Genomic DNA, 22017 nt, shown 5'->3' with positions numbered 1-22017 from the left:
TAGAAAGATGCTTTAGAGTAATTAAATATATATGAATCTATTCCACATTTAATTGTAATTTATTAAAATATTTTTTTAAAGATTATTAAAGCTTTAATTCACCGCAAATGCGAAATTCCTTTATGTATAAAAATATTGACATCTTAATAACACTTTATTTTAACGTGTCCTTGTTACAGTGTTATACAATTATAAAAGTAATAGTAATTAACTATATACTTTCACTATAATAAGGGTTGTTAGGGTTAAGGTTTGGTTTAGGGTTAGTTGCATGTAGGCTAACTATGCACAATTTCCTGTTATTACTATAATAACTACATGTAACATATGTAACAGTGCCACTGTCAAATAAAATAAAAAATCTATCTATCTAAAACATGTAAACTTTCGGTTCAGCGTGAATGATTGTTATATTGTAACATTAATAAACCCCGCCCACTGCTGGCGTTATACACAGAGGAGCTACAAGATGGCGCAGGCAATATTTGAGGTTCTGGAAGGTATTAATGCACTTTATTTAAAATCCTCCAGCATATGCACAAGCTATAATGTATTATTTTATGTTTGCAGTGAGAATGCATGCGCGCGCGACACGAACAGGCCAAAGAAACACATTTTACACAGTTGTTTCGCTTCATGTAAATGTCATTGTGCTTGAATAGTAAAATAGTATTTTTTTTTAAATATATATAAATAATAATAATAATAGCACAGGGTTGCGGTGGATCTGATGTATTGAGTGTAATGTATCTGAGGAGAGATTGATGTAGAGGAGGGAGGAAGAGCGATCGGAATAACAGCCTCGTGCGATCATGGCGGAGGGAGAGAGACACGTCACTGGAAAAGCCACTAAACACACGAACACTCTCATGTTTGAGGGAAATAGATATTCATATTTGGTATAAGTAGTTATGTTTGTGTCCACAATTGATTGTTTTTATGTTACAGATATTCTCTTTTCCTAAACTGATAGTAGACTTGGTAGTGTGATAGAAGGAAATGGTCACTTGATTGTATGATAATCTTTTAAATGATTGGTATCTCTCTCTCTCTCTCTCTCTCTCTCTATATATATATAATTCTTTCAAATAAATAATATAAAATTGCATATATTACTCTTAATCTGACCAAAGTGTTTAAAGGGAGAATGTTACATTACAAACATACATTGATTTAACATTAGATGTTAAATTTTGATGTTAAATCCACTATTGTTTTATATAGAATTGTTCGTCTATACAGTATTTAATGCAATTACATCAGAAGTAACTGTAATTAAATAACAGAAAATTAAGAGTAATCCCTTACTTTACTTTTTCATGGGGAAAGTAATTAAATTACAGTAATAAATTAAGTAATGCATTACACCAACACTGTATATACTGTATATAGTGCTGTCAAATTGATTAATCGCACCTTACATACAAGTTTGTAAATATATAATGTGTGTATAGAGTATATACTGTATGTGTGTATATATATATATATATATATATATACATACATACATACATATACTATATATTATACACACACACACATACTGTATATATATATATATATATATTATATATATATATATATATATATATATATACACACAAACTTATGTTAGATGTGATTAATCGATTTGACAGCACTATATATTGTATATCAAATTAATTAAATAATAAATATATAAAAAAGAAATGAGTGTGAAATATTGATTTTAGTTTCACAGGAACGGGACTTAAAGACAACTAACTGCCACAGAAATGTAGGAAACAAGTGCTTGAGAAACAGTTTAGTGTCATTTTACAAATATATTTGCATAATGCTGCGTTTGACCAATTAGAATCAAGTATTGCAGAGAGTCATGCAATAATGATTAACTCAAGTAACAGTCCTGTAATGGATTTTGAACTGGCCAAATTGTCAGGTAGAAAGTGGTTGGTTTGTTGAATAATTGATGGATTGATTTATTGATCAAGTCATATTTGTCCTGTTTAAGGCATGGACAATCAGACGGTGCTCAATGTCCAGTCACTGTTGGACAGTCAAGGGGGTGTTTTGGATCCGGGCTCACAAAATGTCTCAGGAACGACCATCCAGCCAATGGGTGAGACTTATTCATGCATTATTATAATGTAGTATATGTAACCTGTCTGTTAAAGGCAAAGTGTGCTTTTGTATCAGTGTTATTTATATACTATTATAGTATTTATTAATATTTTGAATTAGCTTTTATTTTGATATATATTTTAATTTTAGTTTAAGTCTTAGTAATTAAGTTATTAAATGTATTTATTTTTGTCATTTTTCTTAGTTCTTTTAAGGTTTAAATATATTTTATTTAAATTTTAGTCGTTTTATTATTTCAATTTTAACTTATTTTATTTCAGTTAGTTTTCAGGGTTTTTTAAGTTATCTAATATTTATGTTTTATTGCAGCTTCATATTTCAGCTATATATAAGCTATATATTTACCTAAAACAATAGGTTTTAATAACAGTGATTTTTATATACATAGTATTGATTTAAATATTTAGTAGTATTAAATATTTCATAGTATTGTTTAAAATATTTGTTTATATTTTCAGTTTTAATTGTAATTTTAATTTGTTTTAGTCATTTTGTCATGCGTTTGTGCATTTTTTTTTTACATTTCTATTTAGCTTTATTTTTATTTCAGTTTTAGTCTTAGTAATTTTAATATTTAAACTTATTTATTTACGTTAACATTTGTTTTCATCTAATATTTAAATATATTTTATTTCAGCTTTATTTTAATTACCTAAAAGGATTAATAATAGTTTTAGTTAATGATAACAACTAATGATAAAATTTGTAAATACATATATAATGATTTTTATATATATTTATTTTGTCATTTTAATTTGTCTTTTTATTTAGTTGTAATTTTTGCTCTTCAACTTATTTATTTCAGTTAGTTGTCTAATATTTATTTTATTTCAGCTTTATTTCAAATACCTAAATCTATTAATTATATTTTAGTTTTAGTTAACAATAACAACACTGATTTGTAGCATAAACAGTGTAATTGTGCCTTTCTGAATGCTTTTTCAGTCCGTTCTTTTTTCTCAAAACTCTGTGATTATTCTTGTATGTCACATGACACCTGCAGATGATGATGACGTCTTTCTGTGTGGGAAATGTAAGAAGCAGTTCAACTCTTTACCGGCATTCATGACACACAAGCGTGAACAGTGTCAGTCCAACACGCCGTCTCTGGCCACCGTCTCTCTGGCCTCCAACAACGCCTACACCTCCGTCCCGTCCATCAGCACTGGACCCGCTAACAGACAGGTACAGCTCACCTGCTGAAGAACCACTACGAGACACTATGAACCACTTTTAAACACTATTAGACACTATGAACCACTATGAGACACTATCAGACATTATGAACCACTATTAGACACTATAAACCACTATTAGACACTATGAACAACTATTAGACACTATGACACACTATGAACCACTATGAGACACTATGAACCACTATGAGACACTATGAGACACTATGAACCACTATGAGACACTATAAACAACTATTAGACACTATGACACATTATGAACCACTATGAGACACTATGAACCACTATTAGACACTATAACACACTATGAACCACTATGAGACACTATGAACCACTATGAACAACTATTAGACACTATGAACCACTATGAGACACTATGAACCACTATTAGACACTATAACACACTATGAACCACTATGAGACACTATAACACACTATGAACCACTATGAGACACTATGATACACTATTAGACACTATGACACACTATGAACCACTATGAGACACTATGATACACTATTAGACACTATGACACACTATGAACCACTATGAGACACTATAACACACTATAAACCACTATTAGACACTATGAACAACTATTAGACACTATGAACCACTATTAGACACTATAAACCACTATTAGACACTATGAACAACTATTAGACACTATGACACACTAAACCACTATGAGACACTATGAACCACTATGAGACACTATGAACCACTATGAGACACTATGAACAACTATTAGACACTATGACACACTATGAACCACTATGAGACACTATGAACCACTATTAGACACTATAACACACTATGAGACACTATAACACACTATGATACACTATGAACCACTGTGATACACTATGAACCACTATGAGACACTATGATACACTATGAACCACTATGAGAGACTATGAAACACTATGAGACACTATGAACCACTATTAGACACTATGAGACATTATGAACCACTATTAGACACTATGAACCACTATTAGACACTATGAACCACTATTAGACACTATGAGACATTATGAACCACTATGAACCACTATGAGACACTATGAACCACTATAAGACACTATGAACCACTATGAGACACTATGAACCACTATAAGACACTATGAACCACTATGAGACACTATGAACCACTATAAGACACTATGAGACTGGCTGATATTGAGTACTAATATTGATTGGGTTTGTATATTCCTCAAGGTGTCGACGTACATCACTGTACCGCAGTCTCCGCTCACACACACGCTGGTCCAGGGAAACGTGTTGGTTAGTGACGAGGTCCTGATGTCGGCCATATCAGCGTTCAGCTCTCTGGATCAGCCAATGGCAGCCATGCAGGGATCCGTACAGGTAAACACTGGGTGAGGGTTCAACTCGGCATGAAACAAAAGTTATAATATTATTTTCTTCTCTATTGTGAGACGTATATCCGAGTGAAACAGCTTCTCAAACAAGAACAAATGTAGGTTTGTGGATTTGATTGGATGGTTGTGGTTTGCTATTGGTGGATCTGATGTGAGTGACAGGTTGCCCCGCCCTCATTATCAGAGAAGAGATGCTGTGAAGGAGGAAGGGGAAGTTATCCTGATTATTCGAGATTACAAGGAACATGAATAATTAAAAATAAAATAAAAAGATGTGCACATATAAATGATTTCATAATGACTGAGAATAGTGCATTAGTCCTGCCCATTTTTCAACAGCTCTGTTCCGGAGGTATTTTTCTCATTCATTTATCCCATAGGGATTTAAGAAAAGTGTTTGTTAAAGCGTAATAAGTCATGAAGCTACGAGGAGAATCATAACATTACAAACTTTGATTTGAGGGGAAAAAAGTCAGAAAATCAGACGAAACTATGAACTTAACGACTTTAATGAGAAAGAGAACTACACTCTCATGAAGCATTGATATAAGCAGATAAAAATGATGGTGAAATCTAAAACTTTATTTGTATTTGTTGATTGAATCTTTAGAAACTATTTTACGTTTATTGCAATATATATATATATATAGCATACATACACACACACACACACATATATATGTATTTACAAACTTTTATGTTAGATGCGATTAATCGAGATGAATGGGTTTGACAGCACTAATATATATATATATAAACAAATATTTAAGTATTTTGAGAGCGTAGTGAGACTTTTGCTGTGCTTCATGGGAGTGGGCGGAGCTAAAGAGCTCTTTTGGCACAATTTGCTCACCGTGACTCTCTGATTGGTTGAATTTTCTGTAAAGCATCACGAGTAATATAGCTTTCCACCAGGAATTCTGCTGTTAAACATGATTATTTGTACAAATTAAGTTGAAATAATGCAAACTGATGGCTTCAACAAAGCATAAACCATTGCCAACTTCGTAATTAACAACAGGTCTGTCTGTAAAGCTTTATAAGTTATAAGAGGTAATCAATAGAGTTTTTGCTTCTGGTGTGGTGAAGAGATGAGCCCCAGCTTAGGACCCACGCAATCCGATTGGTTCAGAGCACAATTTATTGGTAATCGCTTTAGTGCCTGGTTATAAATCAGATATCTCTTTATTATATAAGTCGTTTGAACTATGTTATAATGACCATTAATGTCTTTTAACATATATGTTTCATATACCGAAGTTATAGATTGTGAAATTAAACATTTCTTGTTCATAGTGGTTTTTTTTGTTAGCTTAGATATTAGCATAGCATACAGCTTTCCGAAATGATTACAGATTACGTTTTTTTTTTTTCACCATCTACGATATGTTTCGATAAAAAACTTAGATAACAATGAAAAAAATTAATTTTGACATGACATGGTTGTAATTAAAAATATATATATATATTATGCCTTAATAACAATTAACAATGTCGCAAAACATACCTAAAAATGCAATTTCTTTCCCTTTAACTATAAAAATAATCAGGATTATGTAAAGATTATTACATGAATTAAAGTTTGATTGATTACATTAAGTTTGCTGGGACTCGACACTTCACCACACCGGAACCCGACTGTTGCGCACTCGATTGGATAAATGAAATGGTGACCTTTGACCTGGTGATTTTCAGAGCAATCTCAGCATGCACGCGGGATCCTCATACCTCCAGCACCATCATCAGCCCCTCCCCCCCACACAGGCCACGCCCCTCTCCTCACAGGTGTCCTCCAGCCACAGTAACTCAGTGGTGCAGGTGTACAGCACACTGCCCTCTATGGCCGGAGCCGGTACTGCGGAGGGAACCGCACTGGGGCTTCAGTCCTTTCAGTCCATTCAGGTACAGCGCACGCTCACTAATCTAATGCTAATTTCACCAGTATTAAAATAGCGAAATACAGCTGTTTTGACAGTTTGACAGAGATTGTAAAATCTAAACTAATATAATTTACCGTTTCATGTTCTGAATATTATTATTACCTAGATTATTAATGTCAATGTTATTTTTTGTATTATTTATACACTATTATAGTATTTATTAATATTTTGAGTTAGCTTTTAGCTTCTTTATTTTCAGTTTTTTCATTTTAGCTTAAGGTTTAGTAATTTTGTTATGTAGGAAGTGTAATTTTAGTATTATTTATATAATATTATGGTATTAATTATTTTGAATCTGATTTTATTTTATATTTCCCGTTTCCATTTTAATTTTAGATTAAGGTTTAGTAATTATATGTGCTTTTGTTATTTGTATCAGTTTGTTTTTTAATATTATTTTAGCTTTAATTTATTTTATTTCAGTTTTAGTAATTTTAGTACTTCAACGTGCACTTTTTTATTTCAGTTATTTGCATAGAAAACATTTAACATAATTTTCTCATGTTTTTTAATTTAGGTTTTTCATCTAATACTGACTTTTTCCAGCTCTATTTAATTAATGAAAACTATTTTTAAAAGTTTAAGTGTTAGTTAACAATAACAGCACTGCTAATAGTGTTTGTTTTTAATGCTATTTAGCTTTAATTTATTTAATTTTAGTTTTGTAATTGTAGCACAGTAACATTACTTGCAACATTTTTAATTTAAGTTTTTCATCTATATTTATTATAATAGCTGATATATTTATCTTTTATTTAGTGTAATTATTATTAGCTTTATTTCAATTACAATTATAATTTCTTTTAATAATATTTGTTTTACTTAACAAACCAACACTGGTTGAAAATATAATTATGACTTTGTAAGTAAATTTGTTGTAATTAGTGCTGTCAAATCGATTAATCGCCATTAATCATCTTACAAAAGTTTGTAAATATATATGTATGTGTATATATATATATATATACACACACACACACATATATATATATATTACCTTTACACATTTTTTAGATGTGATTAATCGTGATTAATCGATTTGACAGCACTAATATTTATATTCTGAAATATTTGTGAACAGCTTTAAATAGGTGTTGCATATAAATAAAGATGAATTATTATTATTATTAATAAATCAAGGCATTGTCTGGTTAATAAATAAAAACAAATATGATAAATATATATATATATACACACTGATGCAGGTTTAAGTAATTGTTGAGCATTTAATGACCTGCTGTGACAGATCCCCAGTCAGTGTGTGGAGGGCCAGGTGTTCAGCGCCGCTCCGGTTTACAGTCCAGGAAAACACACCGCCAAAAACAAGAGCTGCACCATCAGCACAAACCTCTCCGAGCTGGGCGAATACGACAAGGTTATCATCCCTAAGAGAGCCAGAACCTCCAAGAAAACACAGGATGGTAGTTTATACATCATCTACACCAGCAAACCTGCTGAAATATACAATATGTATTTCAATAAGCAAGTACTACTGTTTAGAGTTTGATTTTTATTCAGCAAGGATGCATTAAGTTGATCAAAAGTGACAGCAAAGACATTTATTAAGTTACTAAAGATTTCTATTTCAAATAAATAGTAATATTAATCAGAATTAGTCATATTAGAACGATTTCTGAATGATCATGTGACTCTCAAGACTGGAGTAATGAAAACTCAGCTTTGATCACAGGAATAAATTACAGTTTAACATACAGTATATGCACATAGAAAGCAGCTATTTTACATTCTAATATATATATATATTTTAAATTACTGTACTTTTGGTCAAATAAATGCAGCCTTGGTGAGCAGAAGAGTAAAAAAAAAAAAAAAACACTTACCAACCCTAAACTTTTGTACGCTAAGCAACTTACAATTGCAGGAACATCCATTGAAGGAAATTTGTGACATGACTGCTTTATTTAAAGTAAAAACAACCTTATTCTGTTCCAGCAGGACAAACCAAAGGAAAAGCCCAGAAGCTCAAGTGCAATTACTGTGACAAAGTGTTTACCAAGAACTTTGACCTCCAGCAGCACATAAGAAGGTAAGTGATATGATTTATATCAGGGGTCTAAAAATCATGATATTAAAGGGATAGTTCACCCAAAAATGAACATTCTGTCAGTAATTACTCACCCTCATGTTGTTCCAATCCCGTATTTCGTTCATCTTCGGATCACAAATTAAGATATTTTTGATGAAATCTGAGAGCTGTCTCACTCCTCCATAGGCTGCAAGATATCTGCCGGCCCAAAAAGTTAGTAAAGACATCATTAAAATAGTCCAAGTGACTGCAGTGGCTCAACCTTGAGTTTATCAAGCGACGAGAATAAACAAAAATAACGACTTTATTCCACTATTAATTTCCTTCTGTGTTTCTCTGAGTGAGTTGACGTAGTGTAACAGCGCAGTGCTTCTGGGTTGTACGTCAGAACGTAGGCTCACTATTGGCCAGCATCACACGCATCACACACATGACAGCATCGGCCAATAGTGAGCCTACGTTCTGACGTACAACCCAAAAGCGCTGCGCTGTTACACTACGTCAACTCACTCAGAGTGAAGCCTATGGAGGGACAGAAAGCTCTCAGATTTAATCAAAAATATCTTAATTTGTGTTCCGAAGATGAACGAAGGTCTTACGGGGTTGGAACAACATGAGGGCGAGTAATTACTGACAGAATTTTCATTTTTGGGTGAACTAACCCTTGAAACGGCATGAAACTGAAATGTTTTGATGCTAAAACCCCCGTGAACAGAGCATAAACAGAGCCTTAGTGACGCTGTCCTCTCTGCAGTCACACGGGTGAGAAGCCATTTCAGTGTATCGTGTGCGGCCGAGCCTTTGCTCAGAAGTCTAACGTGAAGAAACACATGCAGACGCACAAGGTTTGGCCCGCCGGGGTTCACAGCACCGCCTCTAGGATGCCCATCACTGTCCGTGTGCTTCCTCTCAACAACCATCAAAACTCACAGCCGACGGAGGAAGAGGAGCAGGAGCAAGGTGAGATGAGACCAGCCAGTCCACAGAGTTACTAAGCCTCTAGTGTGGACTTAATGTTCCAATTTAAAGTCGTCACCTTCATTTATACAGCGCTTTTAACAATATAGATTGTTTCAAAGCGGCTTTACAGTGATAATAGGAGATTAAAGTAACAGAGATTGTAACGAGACGACACCCTCATTAAACGATAACTGTGACTATAATCAACATGCAATATCGTTGAAGAAACAAGACGAGACTAAAATGTAGTTAAAAAATCTAAACTTTATCAAAAAATTTTATAACTCTTTGTTTTTGTCGAATAAAAAGAGGAGGGAAAAAAATCTTGATTTGAGATTTTTTGCATAAAGTCCCCCAATTATTTTGCAATAATTGTATCCCTTAAAACTCCAAAATTATACATTTAAAAGTTTTTTCCTTGAAAAAAAAATCTTCATGCCTTAAAATATCTTGAATGTAACTCTACACTCTTGCCTCATTAAGTATGCGTGGTTCTATGAATATGCAAATGAGCCCCGCCTCCACTCACTCACTCAGCTCAGAGATCCACTGGTTGACGATCACACGTTGATCTGATTGGTTACAAGGTAGTTTGTGACGTCAGAAACACCAGCGATTTCAAAGTGTGTTTTTGAGACTGTCTTTGGTTCACTGCAGTTTTAAGGAGGAAATACTCAGCAATGGTGTCGACTTATGAATTTACACATGGTTTGTCTTAAAGCATATTAAAAACACCACATAGACACATAAACAACATTAAAAGCTGGATTTTCACCACAGGGGGACTGTGATAATGTGAGAAATGTTGAAGGTGTCTGAATACATTTTGGTTTGACTGTACATCCAAATGAATCGATACAGAATTAAGTTAAATAGCGATCGGGACTGAATCGTAACTTTGTGAATGGAATCGTTAGATTTGTGTCAATACCCAGTGCTCTGAAAATGATATAAAGTCTGGCCTGGTCTTTAGCCATCGAAGAGCCGGACGCTGAGGTCCAGGAGACGGAGGAGAAGCAGAGCGACGGGACGAACACGAACAAGCAGATCATCCTCATCGACAGCTCATATCAGTGCCAGTTCTGCTCGGACAAGTTCAGCACATACTTCCAGCTGAAGTCCCACATGACCCAGCACAAAAACGAGCAGGTACCACATCTGTCACTTACAATTACAGACAGGTCAAAATATTAAATATCAACCAAATTTACACCGCAAAAATTATTTTCGTACTTGTTTTCCATTGAAAATAAGATGATTTAACTTGAGAAGCAAAAATGCATAAGATATTATTTTTTCTAACCTTATTATAGCATTTTTTCTGCTTTCAGCCGAAATCTACTGAGGAATAACAAACAACTAAAGGTGTATTCTCTGAAAACTTGTTATTAGCATATCTAAGACAGTTTTGCTTTTCAGGTAAATGTATCTTGTTTTAAGGATGCTTTTAAAAATATACTGTACTCTAGCATTCAAAAGTTTGGGGTCAGTAAGATTTTTTTTTTGGAAGAAATTAATACTTTTATTCAGCAAGGATGCATTAAATTGATTAAATTGTTCTTTTGGCCTTTCTTCAAAGAATCATGAAAACAAATGTTTCCACTGAAATATGAAGCAGCACAACTGTTTTCAACATTGATAATAATCATAAATGTTTCTTGAGCATCAAATCATATTATACTGATTTCTGAAGGATCATGTGACACTGAAGACTGGAGTAATGATGCTGAAAATTCAGCTTTGATCACAGGAATAAATTACATTTTACTATATATTCACATAGAAAACAGTTATTTTAAATAGTAATAATATTTCACAATTTCTACTGTATTTTTGGTCAAATAAATGGAGCCTTAGTGAGCAAAAACATAAAATTATTGGTTATTTCTTTAAGAAAATGTTTTTTTTTTATATAATTTTTTTTATATTTTGTAATGTCTACTGATGTTAATACTTAAAATTAATAATTTTTATTTAGGAAAAAACAAACTAAAGATGTATTCTCAGAAAACATTTTACATTACACAAGATCCCATTAGTATTTATACCCAGTTCTTCTGTTAATGTTGGTTTATCAAAATACAGTCATGTCAGATGAAGTCCAACAGATTAAAGAGTGAATATTATTAAATGTTGAAATTAACATTAACTAATATTAATAAATGCTTTACAAGTTCTGTTCATTGTTAGTTCATGGTAACTAAAATATTTAAACCTTATTGCAAAGTGTAACCGATAATTTTTTTACAGAAAAACAAGACAAAGTAAAAATTTAAATTTCTTTAAAAACATCTTTCATCGCAGATTTACCCAAGCCCAAATGGCATGTAAAAATCAAGTGTGGTTTGCTGTTTTACACCCTGTCTAAGTGATGGACGGAGAGGGTCGGGTGTCGTTTGAATTTTAACGATTCCCGATTTCGATTCTGCTTATCGATTCCAATTCCTATCGATTGCTAATTTCAATTCCAATAAGGTAAAAAATAAAAAATAAAGATACTCACATTTAGTCTTATTGCTAAACATTTATTTGTAGCTCAATATCATGAACAAAAATCAACAGGCCAAAGAACACTTACACAAGGAACTTCTGCCTGTGGATTAAAAATACCATAGAAAAACAACTAGCTTAACTAATATAAATTTCAAGCATTATTAGAGACAAGTAAGCACTCAGTAATTAAAAAAGAACAAATCAAAAAAAATAGCAATCGCAAAAAATAGATACAACTGAACAAAGATACAGTGTTTAAAGATGATTATTCAGCTAAACCAATGGATTTTCGATTCCCAACCCTATGGGCGGATAAAGTTACTCTAAGCGCATGTTGTTGTTGTGCAGGTGTACCGCTGTGTGGTGAAGAGCTGCTCTCAGACCTTCCAGAAGCTGGATCAGTTTCTGGAGCACATCCACACACACCAGGAGCACCTGACGTACCGCTGTCACCAGTGCAGTAAAGTCTTCCCGTCGCTCTTCGAGCTCGGCCTTCACCAGTACTCACACAGCTTCTGTCCGCAGCAGAACCAGCGCAAGGAGACCAACTACTACAGGTCAGACACGCTCACAGCAACACAACACCAGCAGGAATCAGGAACACAAGAAAAACACACACTGGCTACGTTAACATGCAACCAAATAATCCTTTAAGCCTTGATGTAAACACCTTAATCGATCCGATTGGAATTTCGATTGGATTGAAAGGGATGGTTTATTCCTTTTCTAATCCGGTCGAGAGAACATGTAAACGCTTGATCGGATTGAAAACCGAAACTGAAAGGACCGTGCAATGACGTAGAAATAGCGTAATGATATATGACACGAGCTGTTGAATAAAGTGTCGTATAAATGAGTGTCCTGTCATTCTAAAATTCTCCATTCTACTCTAAAAAGTGGAGCAGGACAACGGCCCACCAGTCCTTGTTTCGGACTCTCATCCACAGACGACTGGTTTTGGGCATTTTTAATTGCGTGATTAGCAGCTCCACAAAATGGTTCATTTGCTCATTTACTCCAAATTATGACCAGAAATGGATAAATATTAAGTCTGCTGTTTAAAACAAATAAAGAACCAATGTATGAGAATGACTATTATGCGCAAACATCGGGAAACTCTGTATATTTAGTGTGTGCATGTCCGATCTGAAGCTTGTGACATATAAATGCGCACATGTTTAGCGTTCATGTAAACACTACATTCAGATTCATCAGTCGGAATGAATTCGGTCAGATTGAAACAAAAGTTGTGCATGTAAACATAGCCACTGTTCTTCCTCAGTATTTTTGTCTCATTTTCCAGTACAAACATCTAAACATTCTTAAAGTCCCCCTGTAGTCGATCATTTTATCCCTTAAAACTCATCACCAAAATTACATTTTTAAACGTTATTTTTCCTTGAAAAATTCTTCATACCTAAAAATATCTTGAATGTAACTCGACACCCTTGCCTCATTTAGTATACGCGGTTCTATGAATATGCAAATTTGGCCCCGCCTCCACTCACTCACTCACTCAGCTCAGAGATCCACTGGTTGACGATCACACGTTGATCTGATTGGTTACAAGGTAGTTTGCGATTTCAAAGTGTGTTTTTGAGACTGTCTTTGGTTCACTGCAGTTTTAAGGAGAAAATACTCAGCAATGGTGTCGACTTATGAATTTACCAGAGCCGGATAGTAACGGAGTACATTTACTTGAGTAAAGTACTTAAGTACAATTTTGAGGGATCTGTACTTTACTCGAGTATCATTTTTGGGGAGTACTCATGACTTTACTCAAGTACATTTGAGAGGCAAATGTTGTACTCTTTACTCCACTACATTTCTATCCATAACCGTGAGTACCTGTTACTTCTTCTAAAAAAAAAAAAAAAAAGATAAAGGAAAAAACAAAAATCTCGGAAACCCTCAATTTGTTGTTTCCCTCTCAAACGTGATTGGATTGTGCAGGCGCCACTGATTGGGACAGCCTATCAGCAATCACCTTCAGCTTTCCGCCAAAGTCAACTCCATGGTCAGATTTAGATAAGAGACGAAACCATGGACGAAACAATGGATGAAGACGCAGCAGGTCCATCCCGGGAATGTGCCAACCCGTGGCCCCACCTCGCCAGACTATTTCAATTTTCTGAACAAGTTAATGATAGTTTTCGCTTCAAGTGTTTGCTGTGTTTACCAATGTAAGCACTGTGGCAGTAGTAATGCAATATTTAGAAAATGTACTCTTGTACTCTTGATACTCAAGTACTTTTAAAAACAAGTACTTCAGTACTTTTACTTAAGTAGACATCTGACTGCAGTACTTTTACTTGTACTTGAGTAAAATTTAGCAAGGGGTATCTGTACTTTTACTCAAGTAATGAAGCTGTGTACTCTGTCCGCCTCTGGAATTTACACATGCTTTGACATAAAGCATATTAAAAACACCACACAGACACATAAACAACATTAAAAGCTGGATTTACACCACTGGGGGACTTTAAATCAAGATACATTTCCTTGAAATGACTACCGGTAGTCTTGTTTTCTAAAAAAATAAATAAAACTTTTGCCAGGTTCAGACTACACGATATCAGCCCGATGTGGGCACGAGCCGCTTGACGTTGGGTGTCGTGGTGATTCTCCTGCCTGTGCGATTTCGTCAATCCTATAAAATCATTACAAATCGCACCATACGACATGGATCTAATAAACTTGGGTACGATATGTATGTAGACTGTAAGATGATGACACCTATTGAATCGTAGGTTAGTATAGAAGAATAAAACGTCATTAGCATGCGCTACTGTTAAACAAATAAAGCCAGATGAATCGCACTTTGGCAATTGTGGTTTTAATGTGCGATGAAAAAAAGAAGAGGAAGTGAAAGAGGAGAATATGGACGCGGTCATGGCTAGAGAAAAGAGGCCAACTTGGCACGCCAATCTTGCAAAATGGAGCTTGAGGAAAGTAGTTTGACTCTTTAGCGCCATGTTTCGTTGATCAATACGCAATTTCATGTTGCATTTTTATTGGCTAGTCAGTTGCTGTAGGTCGTGGCAGCAAACACACTGTGAGATGATCATGATGAATTGTCGCAGGATATCTTTGATCGTCTAGTGTGTCATAGTGGAGGCGTCTGCAATGCTTCACAACGTCCCGACAGAAAGAATAGCATGCTTAGCTAAAAAAAAAATTCATCCCTCCATGATGGCTTTGACCAATAGGAGCACAGAAGCTCTTCTGTTCACAGCTTTCTGGCGGCCATAGTTAGGTACACCTTCCCAGATATTAATATTAGAGCCTCATCTGGGCCATCTATGGTACATTTGGCTCAATTCTGGCAGCGGCAACACACATCAAGCTGGTTTTAGTGTGAGTTGTGGCTTGATGTGTGTGGCCCAGATGAGGCCTGGTTATGTATGCTATTGCCAGCCACACTCAGGTTGAGTCATTGCCGTCATTCGTCATAGAAGAATGTGGGAGATGTGGGCCACAACTGGGCCAGATGTCATTCGCAATCTTTCTTGTCCATGACACACCAAACCACATAATCTGACAAAGTGAGAATCGTAACAGACATTAATATCGTTTAGTCTGAACCCGGCATTAAGAGAGTTTCTGCTAAACCAAGAACAAAAATCTGCCAATGGTGTCAGAAAAATCCACTAAACTCAAAGAGAAAACGAGTTTATATTTCTGAGCCCACTGGCAGATATTTGTTCTTGTTTTAAGCACTTTTTCAGAAAACAAGACTAATATCTAATTTTGCTTCTCAAGTACATCCTGAGAAAATGAAAGATGAAAATACTGTGGAAAATATATATTTTTTCAGTGCATTACCCAATTTGAATATCAATAAAAACTTTTCATCATGTAGGTTTTTTGTTTTGTTTTGTTATAAAATAAGAATATATGTATGGATCAGCTTTAATGCACTTATCAGAATAACTGGTAACACTTTACAATACGGTCTCAATTGTTAACATTAGTTAATGTATTAACCAGCATGTTCTTATAGCATTAATGTTAGTTAATAAAAATGAGTGGGAAATTTCATTCAGCAAATATGGCGACAGCAGTGATGATAGTTTAGGTTGAAGTGTTTTGAACTGCTCCTGTTTGAACTGGTTGTGTTTGTGTTCAGATGTATGAAGTGTCAGAGTAAATACTCCACTCAAGAAGCTCTGGAACAGCATCTGCTGAACGCCACACACAACTACCCCTGTCCACACTGCATGAAGGTACTCTATATACTACCGTTACAGTTTTCATCTTCATTTTATCTAAAGTCTTTTGTAATTATGTTATGTGCCATTGCTCTTTTATATATATATATATATATATATATATATATATATATATATATATATATATATATATATATATATTAATATTTCTATTAATATTTCTATTTATTTTTAATTTATTTTATTTTATTTCAGTTTGTTTTAGTAATTTTAATACTTCAGTTTTAGTTTTATATTGTTTTTTTTTGTGTGTTTTTTTATCTAATATTCATATTTTATTTCAGCTTTATTTCAGGTAATGACAATTATTTGTAATAGTTTTAGTATTATTCATACACTGTTATAGTATTTATTAATACTTTGAATTAGCTTTTTTTAACATTTTATTTTATTTGTAGTACTTTTTAAGTGTAAGTTTTTCAATATACATTTTGTTTTATTTAAATTAACGAAAATTATTTTAATACTTTTAGTAATAAACAATAGTATTTATTACTATTTTGAATTAGCTTTTATTTTGATATTTTCAGTTTTTGTTTAAATTTTAGTTTAAGTTTTTGTAGTTTTGTGTGCTTTTGTCATTTTTATAATTTATTTTGTTTATTTTTATTTCAGTTTTAGTAATTTTAGTACTTCAGCTTAAACGTATTTTAGTTAGTTGCAAAGGCAACATTTAAAATTTTCATTTAGTTTTTTAAGTTTTTTATCTAATATACCTGTTTTATTTTATTTTAGCTTTATTTCAGGTAACGACTTTTAATCGTTTTAACTTTAGATTTAGCCTAGTCAACATTAGTGGAAGGAGTCTGTGAACAGAATCACACTGAAGAATGGAGAATCGATGTCAGTGTGTCTGTATGTCGCAGGTGTTTCCGTGCGAGAGGTATTTCCGGAGGCATCTCTCCACTCACGGCGTCGGCGGCAAATTCAAGTGTCAGATCTGTAAAAAGCTCTTCAAAACCGAGCACTACCTCAAACTACACACACAGATCCACTCAGGTGTGACGCTTTATTTGGTGGAAATGTCCGTTACTCTTTAATGCAGTTTTATTGTTATGTAGCTAGTTAAATAATTTGTATATGAATTGCATCAGAAATGATTAATTGCCCCTAGTATGCTTTTTCAGATATGACCTTTCATGCAGTGTGTAATAATAATGCTGTTTGTGAATGAAAAAAGTCTGCAGATTTCAAAGATCAATAAGCTGTAAGCGGTCTACCAATCAGACTGAGTCATCTGACCAATCACAGCAGAGTAGACCAATCACAACAGACTGAGTCATCTGACCAATCAGAGCAGAGTAGACCAATCACAACAGACTGGGTCATCTGACCAATCAGAGCAGAGTAGACCAATCACAACAGACTGGGTCATCTGACCAATCAGAGCAGAGGAGACCAATCACAACAGACTGAGTCATCTGACCAATCAGAGCAGAGTAGACCAATCACAACAGACTGGGTCATCTGACCAATCAGAGCAGAGTAGACCAATCACAACAGACTGGGTCATCTGACCAATCAGAGCAGAGTAGACCAATCACAACAGACTGGGCCATCTGACCAATCAGAGCAGAGTAGACCAATCACAACAGACTGGAACATCTGACCAATCAGAGCAGAGTAGACCAATCACAACAGACTGAGTCATCTGACCAATCAGAGCAGAGTAGACCAATCACAACAGACTGGGTCATCTGACCAATCAGAGCAGAGTAGACCAATCACAACAAACTGAGTCATCTGACCAATCAGAGCAGAGTAGACCAATCACAACAGACTGAGTCATCTGACCAATCAGAGCAGAGTAGACCAATCACAACAGACTGAGTCATGTGTACAAACAAGTAAATGAATGAATCTGCTTTGCTGGAGTATCTGGTGAATTCCAGTGAGGTTAAGCGAGGTTTTCTCGTTCTGCAGGGGAGAAGCCGTATAAATGCTCCGTCTGCGAGGCCACGTTCAACAGGAAGGACAAAGTGAAGAGGCACATGCTGATTCACGAACCCTTCAAGAAGTACAAGTGTCCCTTCAGGTGAGTGACAGCTGTCAGATCGGCACAGAGATCATCAGTCGCATGTGAACGTTTCATTATTTCTCTTGTGTTTCCTCTGCAGGACTCATGTGGGCTGCACCAAAGAGTTTAACAGGCCGGACAAACTCAAAGCTCATATTCTCTCTCATTCAGGTGAGGATGGGCAAGTCTCAAATCTGAATATATATATATATATATGCACCTGTATGAGTTTTGGTCTCATATTTTTCTTATATAGTTAAGTAATATCACACGAGTAACGAGCGCAGTATCACACGAGTGCAAATGTGATATTGATTTTATTCGACAGTTCAATAAATAAGAAATTAATATTGTTATATTTTAGACACAATATTGTCTGTTTTTGGTTACTTTTGTCAACAAAAATATTGCCTATAAAGCCAGGGCAGAAGTGTGTCCCAGAGCAACACACAGCGGCGCAGCGAATCAATCGGGTGAATCAATGATTCAATGACTCATTCATAACAAGAGACATTTCCTGAACGAATCAGCCGTTTAAACAAAACAAATGAATAATTCAATGACTCATCTGTTTAGACATTTACCGCCACCTACGGGCAGCTTTAGATTCTTACAGTATTTAGAGTATAATTATTTTTTTTCATTATTTCATATTTCCATATTAGTAAAAAACCCATTAAAGGGTTTGTTCTCCCAAAAATTTAAATGATGTCATCATTTACTCACCCTCATGGCCGTTGCAGACTAAAAGTTTATGTGTAATAATAAATACCATGTTGAATCAAATCAAATTTTTTGCCTATTTAATGCTTTTGTCATTTAACACAATAATAACAAATTTATCAGCCAAATTTGATGTGCAATTAATTTGCGATTACTTATATTAATCACTACATTGTGTAATTAATTAGATTAAAAATCTGAATCGTTTGACAGCCATATATGTGAGTTTTTTTCATGGTGTAATGTGGAACTGTATAATAATGTGCGAAGCAAATGTGTGTGTTGTCTCTCTCTCTCCTGCAGGTATAAAGCCGTATAAGTGTCAGTTCTGTCAGAAGTCGTTCAGTCGTCGAGCTCATATGCTGGAGCATCAGCGCTCACACACAGACAACTACCGCTTCCGCTGCTCCGCCTGTAACAAAGGCTTCACACGCCAGAAATACTACAGAGATCACAAGTGTCCGCTGGCGGGGGCCGCGCAGGGACGGGACAACAGCAGCGAGGGTACACACACACACACACACACACACACACACACACACACTCACTCACTCACACACACACACACACACACTCACTCACTCACTCACTCACTCACTCACTCACTCACTCACTCACTCACACACACTCACACACACTCACTCACTCACTCACTCACACACACACACACACACACACACACACACACACACACACACACACACACACACACACTCACTCACTCACTCACTCACTCACTCACTCACTCACTCACTCACTCACTCACACACTCACTCTCACACACACACACACACTCTCACTCACTCACTCACTCACTCACTCACTCGCATACACTATCACTCACTCACAAACACACACACACACACACACACACACACACACACTCACTCACAAATATATTTTTATGTATGAGTTTATAAATATACAGTCAAACCAAAAGTTATTCAGACACTTCAACATTTCTCACATTATCAGTTTATTCGCTATAGTTTAGAAGATGGTAATAAAATATGAGTTATGAACTCAGTTGATATTTCACTGGTTTTGTCCATCTTCTGTTAGACTGTCTCACTGATGAATTATGATGAATATCTGTCAGCTGTTAAATTTAACTACACAATTACATAATACCAGTTTAGCTCAACCAATGCCCAAGCAATGCTTCATTGTGTTCAGTCTGTGTGTGAAAAGAGCATTAGCAATTAAAGAAAAAACACTTCAGCAAAACATGATCAGGTCAAAGTGTCTGAACAATTTTTGGTCCCAAAGTTTGATAAATGTTACTGGTAGTCGCTGTATGAAGATGTTTTGGGTATAACATGTCACAGTTTACTTTATTTTGCTCTCCTCACTTACATAAATGAACTATAGTGTCCTGCACACACTAGTAAAAAAATATCAAAAATTATATCTGGTGTCTGAATCATTTTTGGTTTGACTGTATAACTTTTTCTGACACATTCAGGGGACGGATCTTCTGCCATGGAGCCTGACGAACACGGAGAAAGCGAAGAGGAGGGCGATGATAATGATGATAATGATGATAATGATAACGAGACGCAGCAGGAGGGAATCATGGGAATGGATGGAGAGGAGAAACAGACGAGAGAAGAGGAGGAGGAAGAGAGGAATAATGAGACGAGACTGGATCACATGCAGGAAGAAGAGCGAGCCGTCAGACTGCTCTCTGAACCCATGTGCTTCCAGACGGTGGACTGATGAAGATCTAGATGATGAAGAGTCACAGCTGTATTTCCCAGAATTCACACACTTGCGTCCTGTTGTTTACGAATGGAGTGTGCAGGGATGATGTTAATTTGTAGGCCAACCTGGAAGTTCCCATCGGAATCGGAATTTTTCATTGGCTTTTGGATTATCGGATTTTTTGGGGGGATTATTAGATTATAAAAAATAAATTAAAAAAAGCTCTGCGATCAACAAAAGTAAATTATACTTACAAGATCATTTTCACAAATGAACAACTCTTATGATTTTTTTATTAATAATTTTTTTATAAATTGTTCAAATATTAATGTCTGGGATGCTGTGAGCACGCAGACTGTAGTGTACACCGTAAGTTATTTAATTCTTCTGTTAAATGTGTAATATGGATAAATGGTGTTCATAAACGGCTGCTGAGATGGTATTCTCAATGAAATGAGTGCATCATAAATGATGTTTTCTATTATTGTCAAGGGTACAAAAACCCTGTTGCTGATCTTTAATATTTGATATGTTTTATATTAAAACATTATTGTTAGCTAATTAATTTTTTCTCGCATTTGTTGAGATTAACTCAGACTGTAACCTGATACAGAAATAAAATATTGAGCTGAATTTCTGCATGTTTGCAGTACGGTTATCATGTCTTGTTTTATTGCTTGTCCATAAATCATGCAATTTATGAGATATTGACCAAAAACTTGACAAAATGCTGTTGTTATTGTTAACTAAAACTATTACAAATATTTTTTGGTAATTAGGCTAAATAAAGCTGAAAAAAAAAGAAAGAAATATAAATATTACATGAAAAACCTCAACTTAAGCACATTTTATTACAGTTCATTTTTTATAAAATAAACAAACAGCACAACAATTTTTTTTACTAAATATCAATATATGAAAAAATAAAAGTTAATTCTAAATAATAATTACAAATTAATAACTACTCTAATAGTATATAAATAATACTAAACTGAGACAACCAAAACTTCAATTTAAGCGTTATTTTTCCCCCAGTTACTTGCCAAGGCAACATATCTAATTTTCGTTTTTTTTAGTTCATGAATGTACTAAATTTACTAAAACTAAAGTAAAAATAAATGAAATGTAAAAGGATAGATCTCTATACGGTTATAGCGGCTTTCATTGGCTGTCAGTGGATTGTTTTGTGAGGTTTCATGCA

General features: G+C 34.7%; 2 protein-coding genes across 3 annotated transcripts in view; both read left to right on the top strand.

Moving 5' to 3' along the window:
• LOC311302671 (uncharacterized protein) overlaps positions 1-22017 on the top strand; it is a 382374-nt gene that overhangs the window by 354544 nt on the left and 5813 nt on the right. The gene's annotated exons all lie outside the window — the stretch shown is intronic.
• znf341 (zinc finger protein 341) lies at positions 444-21018 on the top strand. 2 transcript variants are annotated; one of them, XM_084429033.1, is made up of 16 exons: positions 444-500; positions 1991-2098; positions 3125-3306; positions 4537-4686; positions 6396-6602; positions 7887-8061; positions 8594-8687; positions 9442-9647; positions 10621-10796; positions 12489-12697; positions 16270-16366; positions 17239-17371; positions 18296-18407; positions 18490-18560; positions 19416-19616; positions 20578-21013. In XM_084429033.1, exons 1-16 carry the CDS (start codon positions 470-472, stop codon positions 20829-20831), a joined length of 2406 nt encoding a protein of 801 aa, XP_084285159.1. In that variant the 5' UTR covers positions 444-469; the 3' UTR covers positions 20832-21013. The 2 variants fall into 2 exon arrangements, with proteins under 2 accessions (XP_084285159.1, XP_084285160.1); XM_084429034.1 differs by having other exon boundaries at positions 449-500; positions 8597-8687; positions 20578-21018.

Source organism: Rutilus rutilus (assembly GCF_951802725.1).
Source record: "Rutilus rutilus genome assembly, chromosome: 13".
NCBI classification, from domain to species: Eukaryota; Metazoa; Chordata; class Actinopteri; order Cypriniformes; family Leuciscidae; genus Rutilus; species Rutilus rutilus.
The sequence above is the reverse complement of the archived record's forward strand: the minus strand, read 5'-3'. Positions and strand labels throughout refer to the sequence as shown.

What these genes read in the sequence shown, in the direction of transcription:
- znf341 (XM_084429033.1), top strand. Translation starts at nt 470, where the DNA reads ATGGCGCAGGCAATATTTGAGGTTCTGGAAG. An exon ending in AACGACCATCCAGCCAATGG is followed by an intron (nt 2,099 to 3,124) that starts GTGAGACTTATT and finishes TGACACCTGCAG; the next exon opens with ATGATGATGACGTCTTTCTG. An exon ending in AAGTACAAGTGTCCCTTCAG is followed by an intron (nt 18,408 to 18,489) that starts GTGAGTGACAGC and finishes TTTCCTCTGCAG; the next exon opens with GACTCATGTGGGCTGCACCA.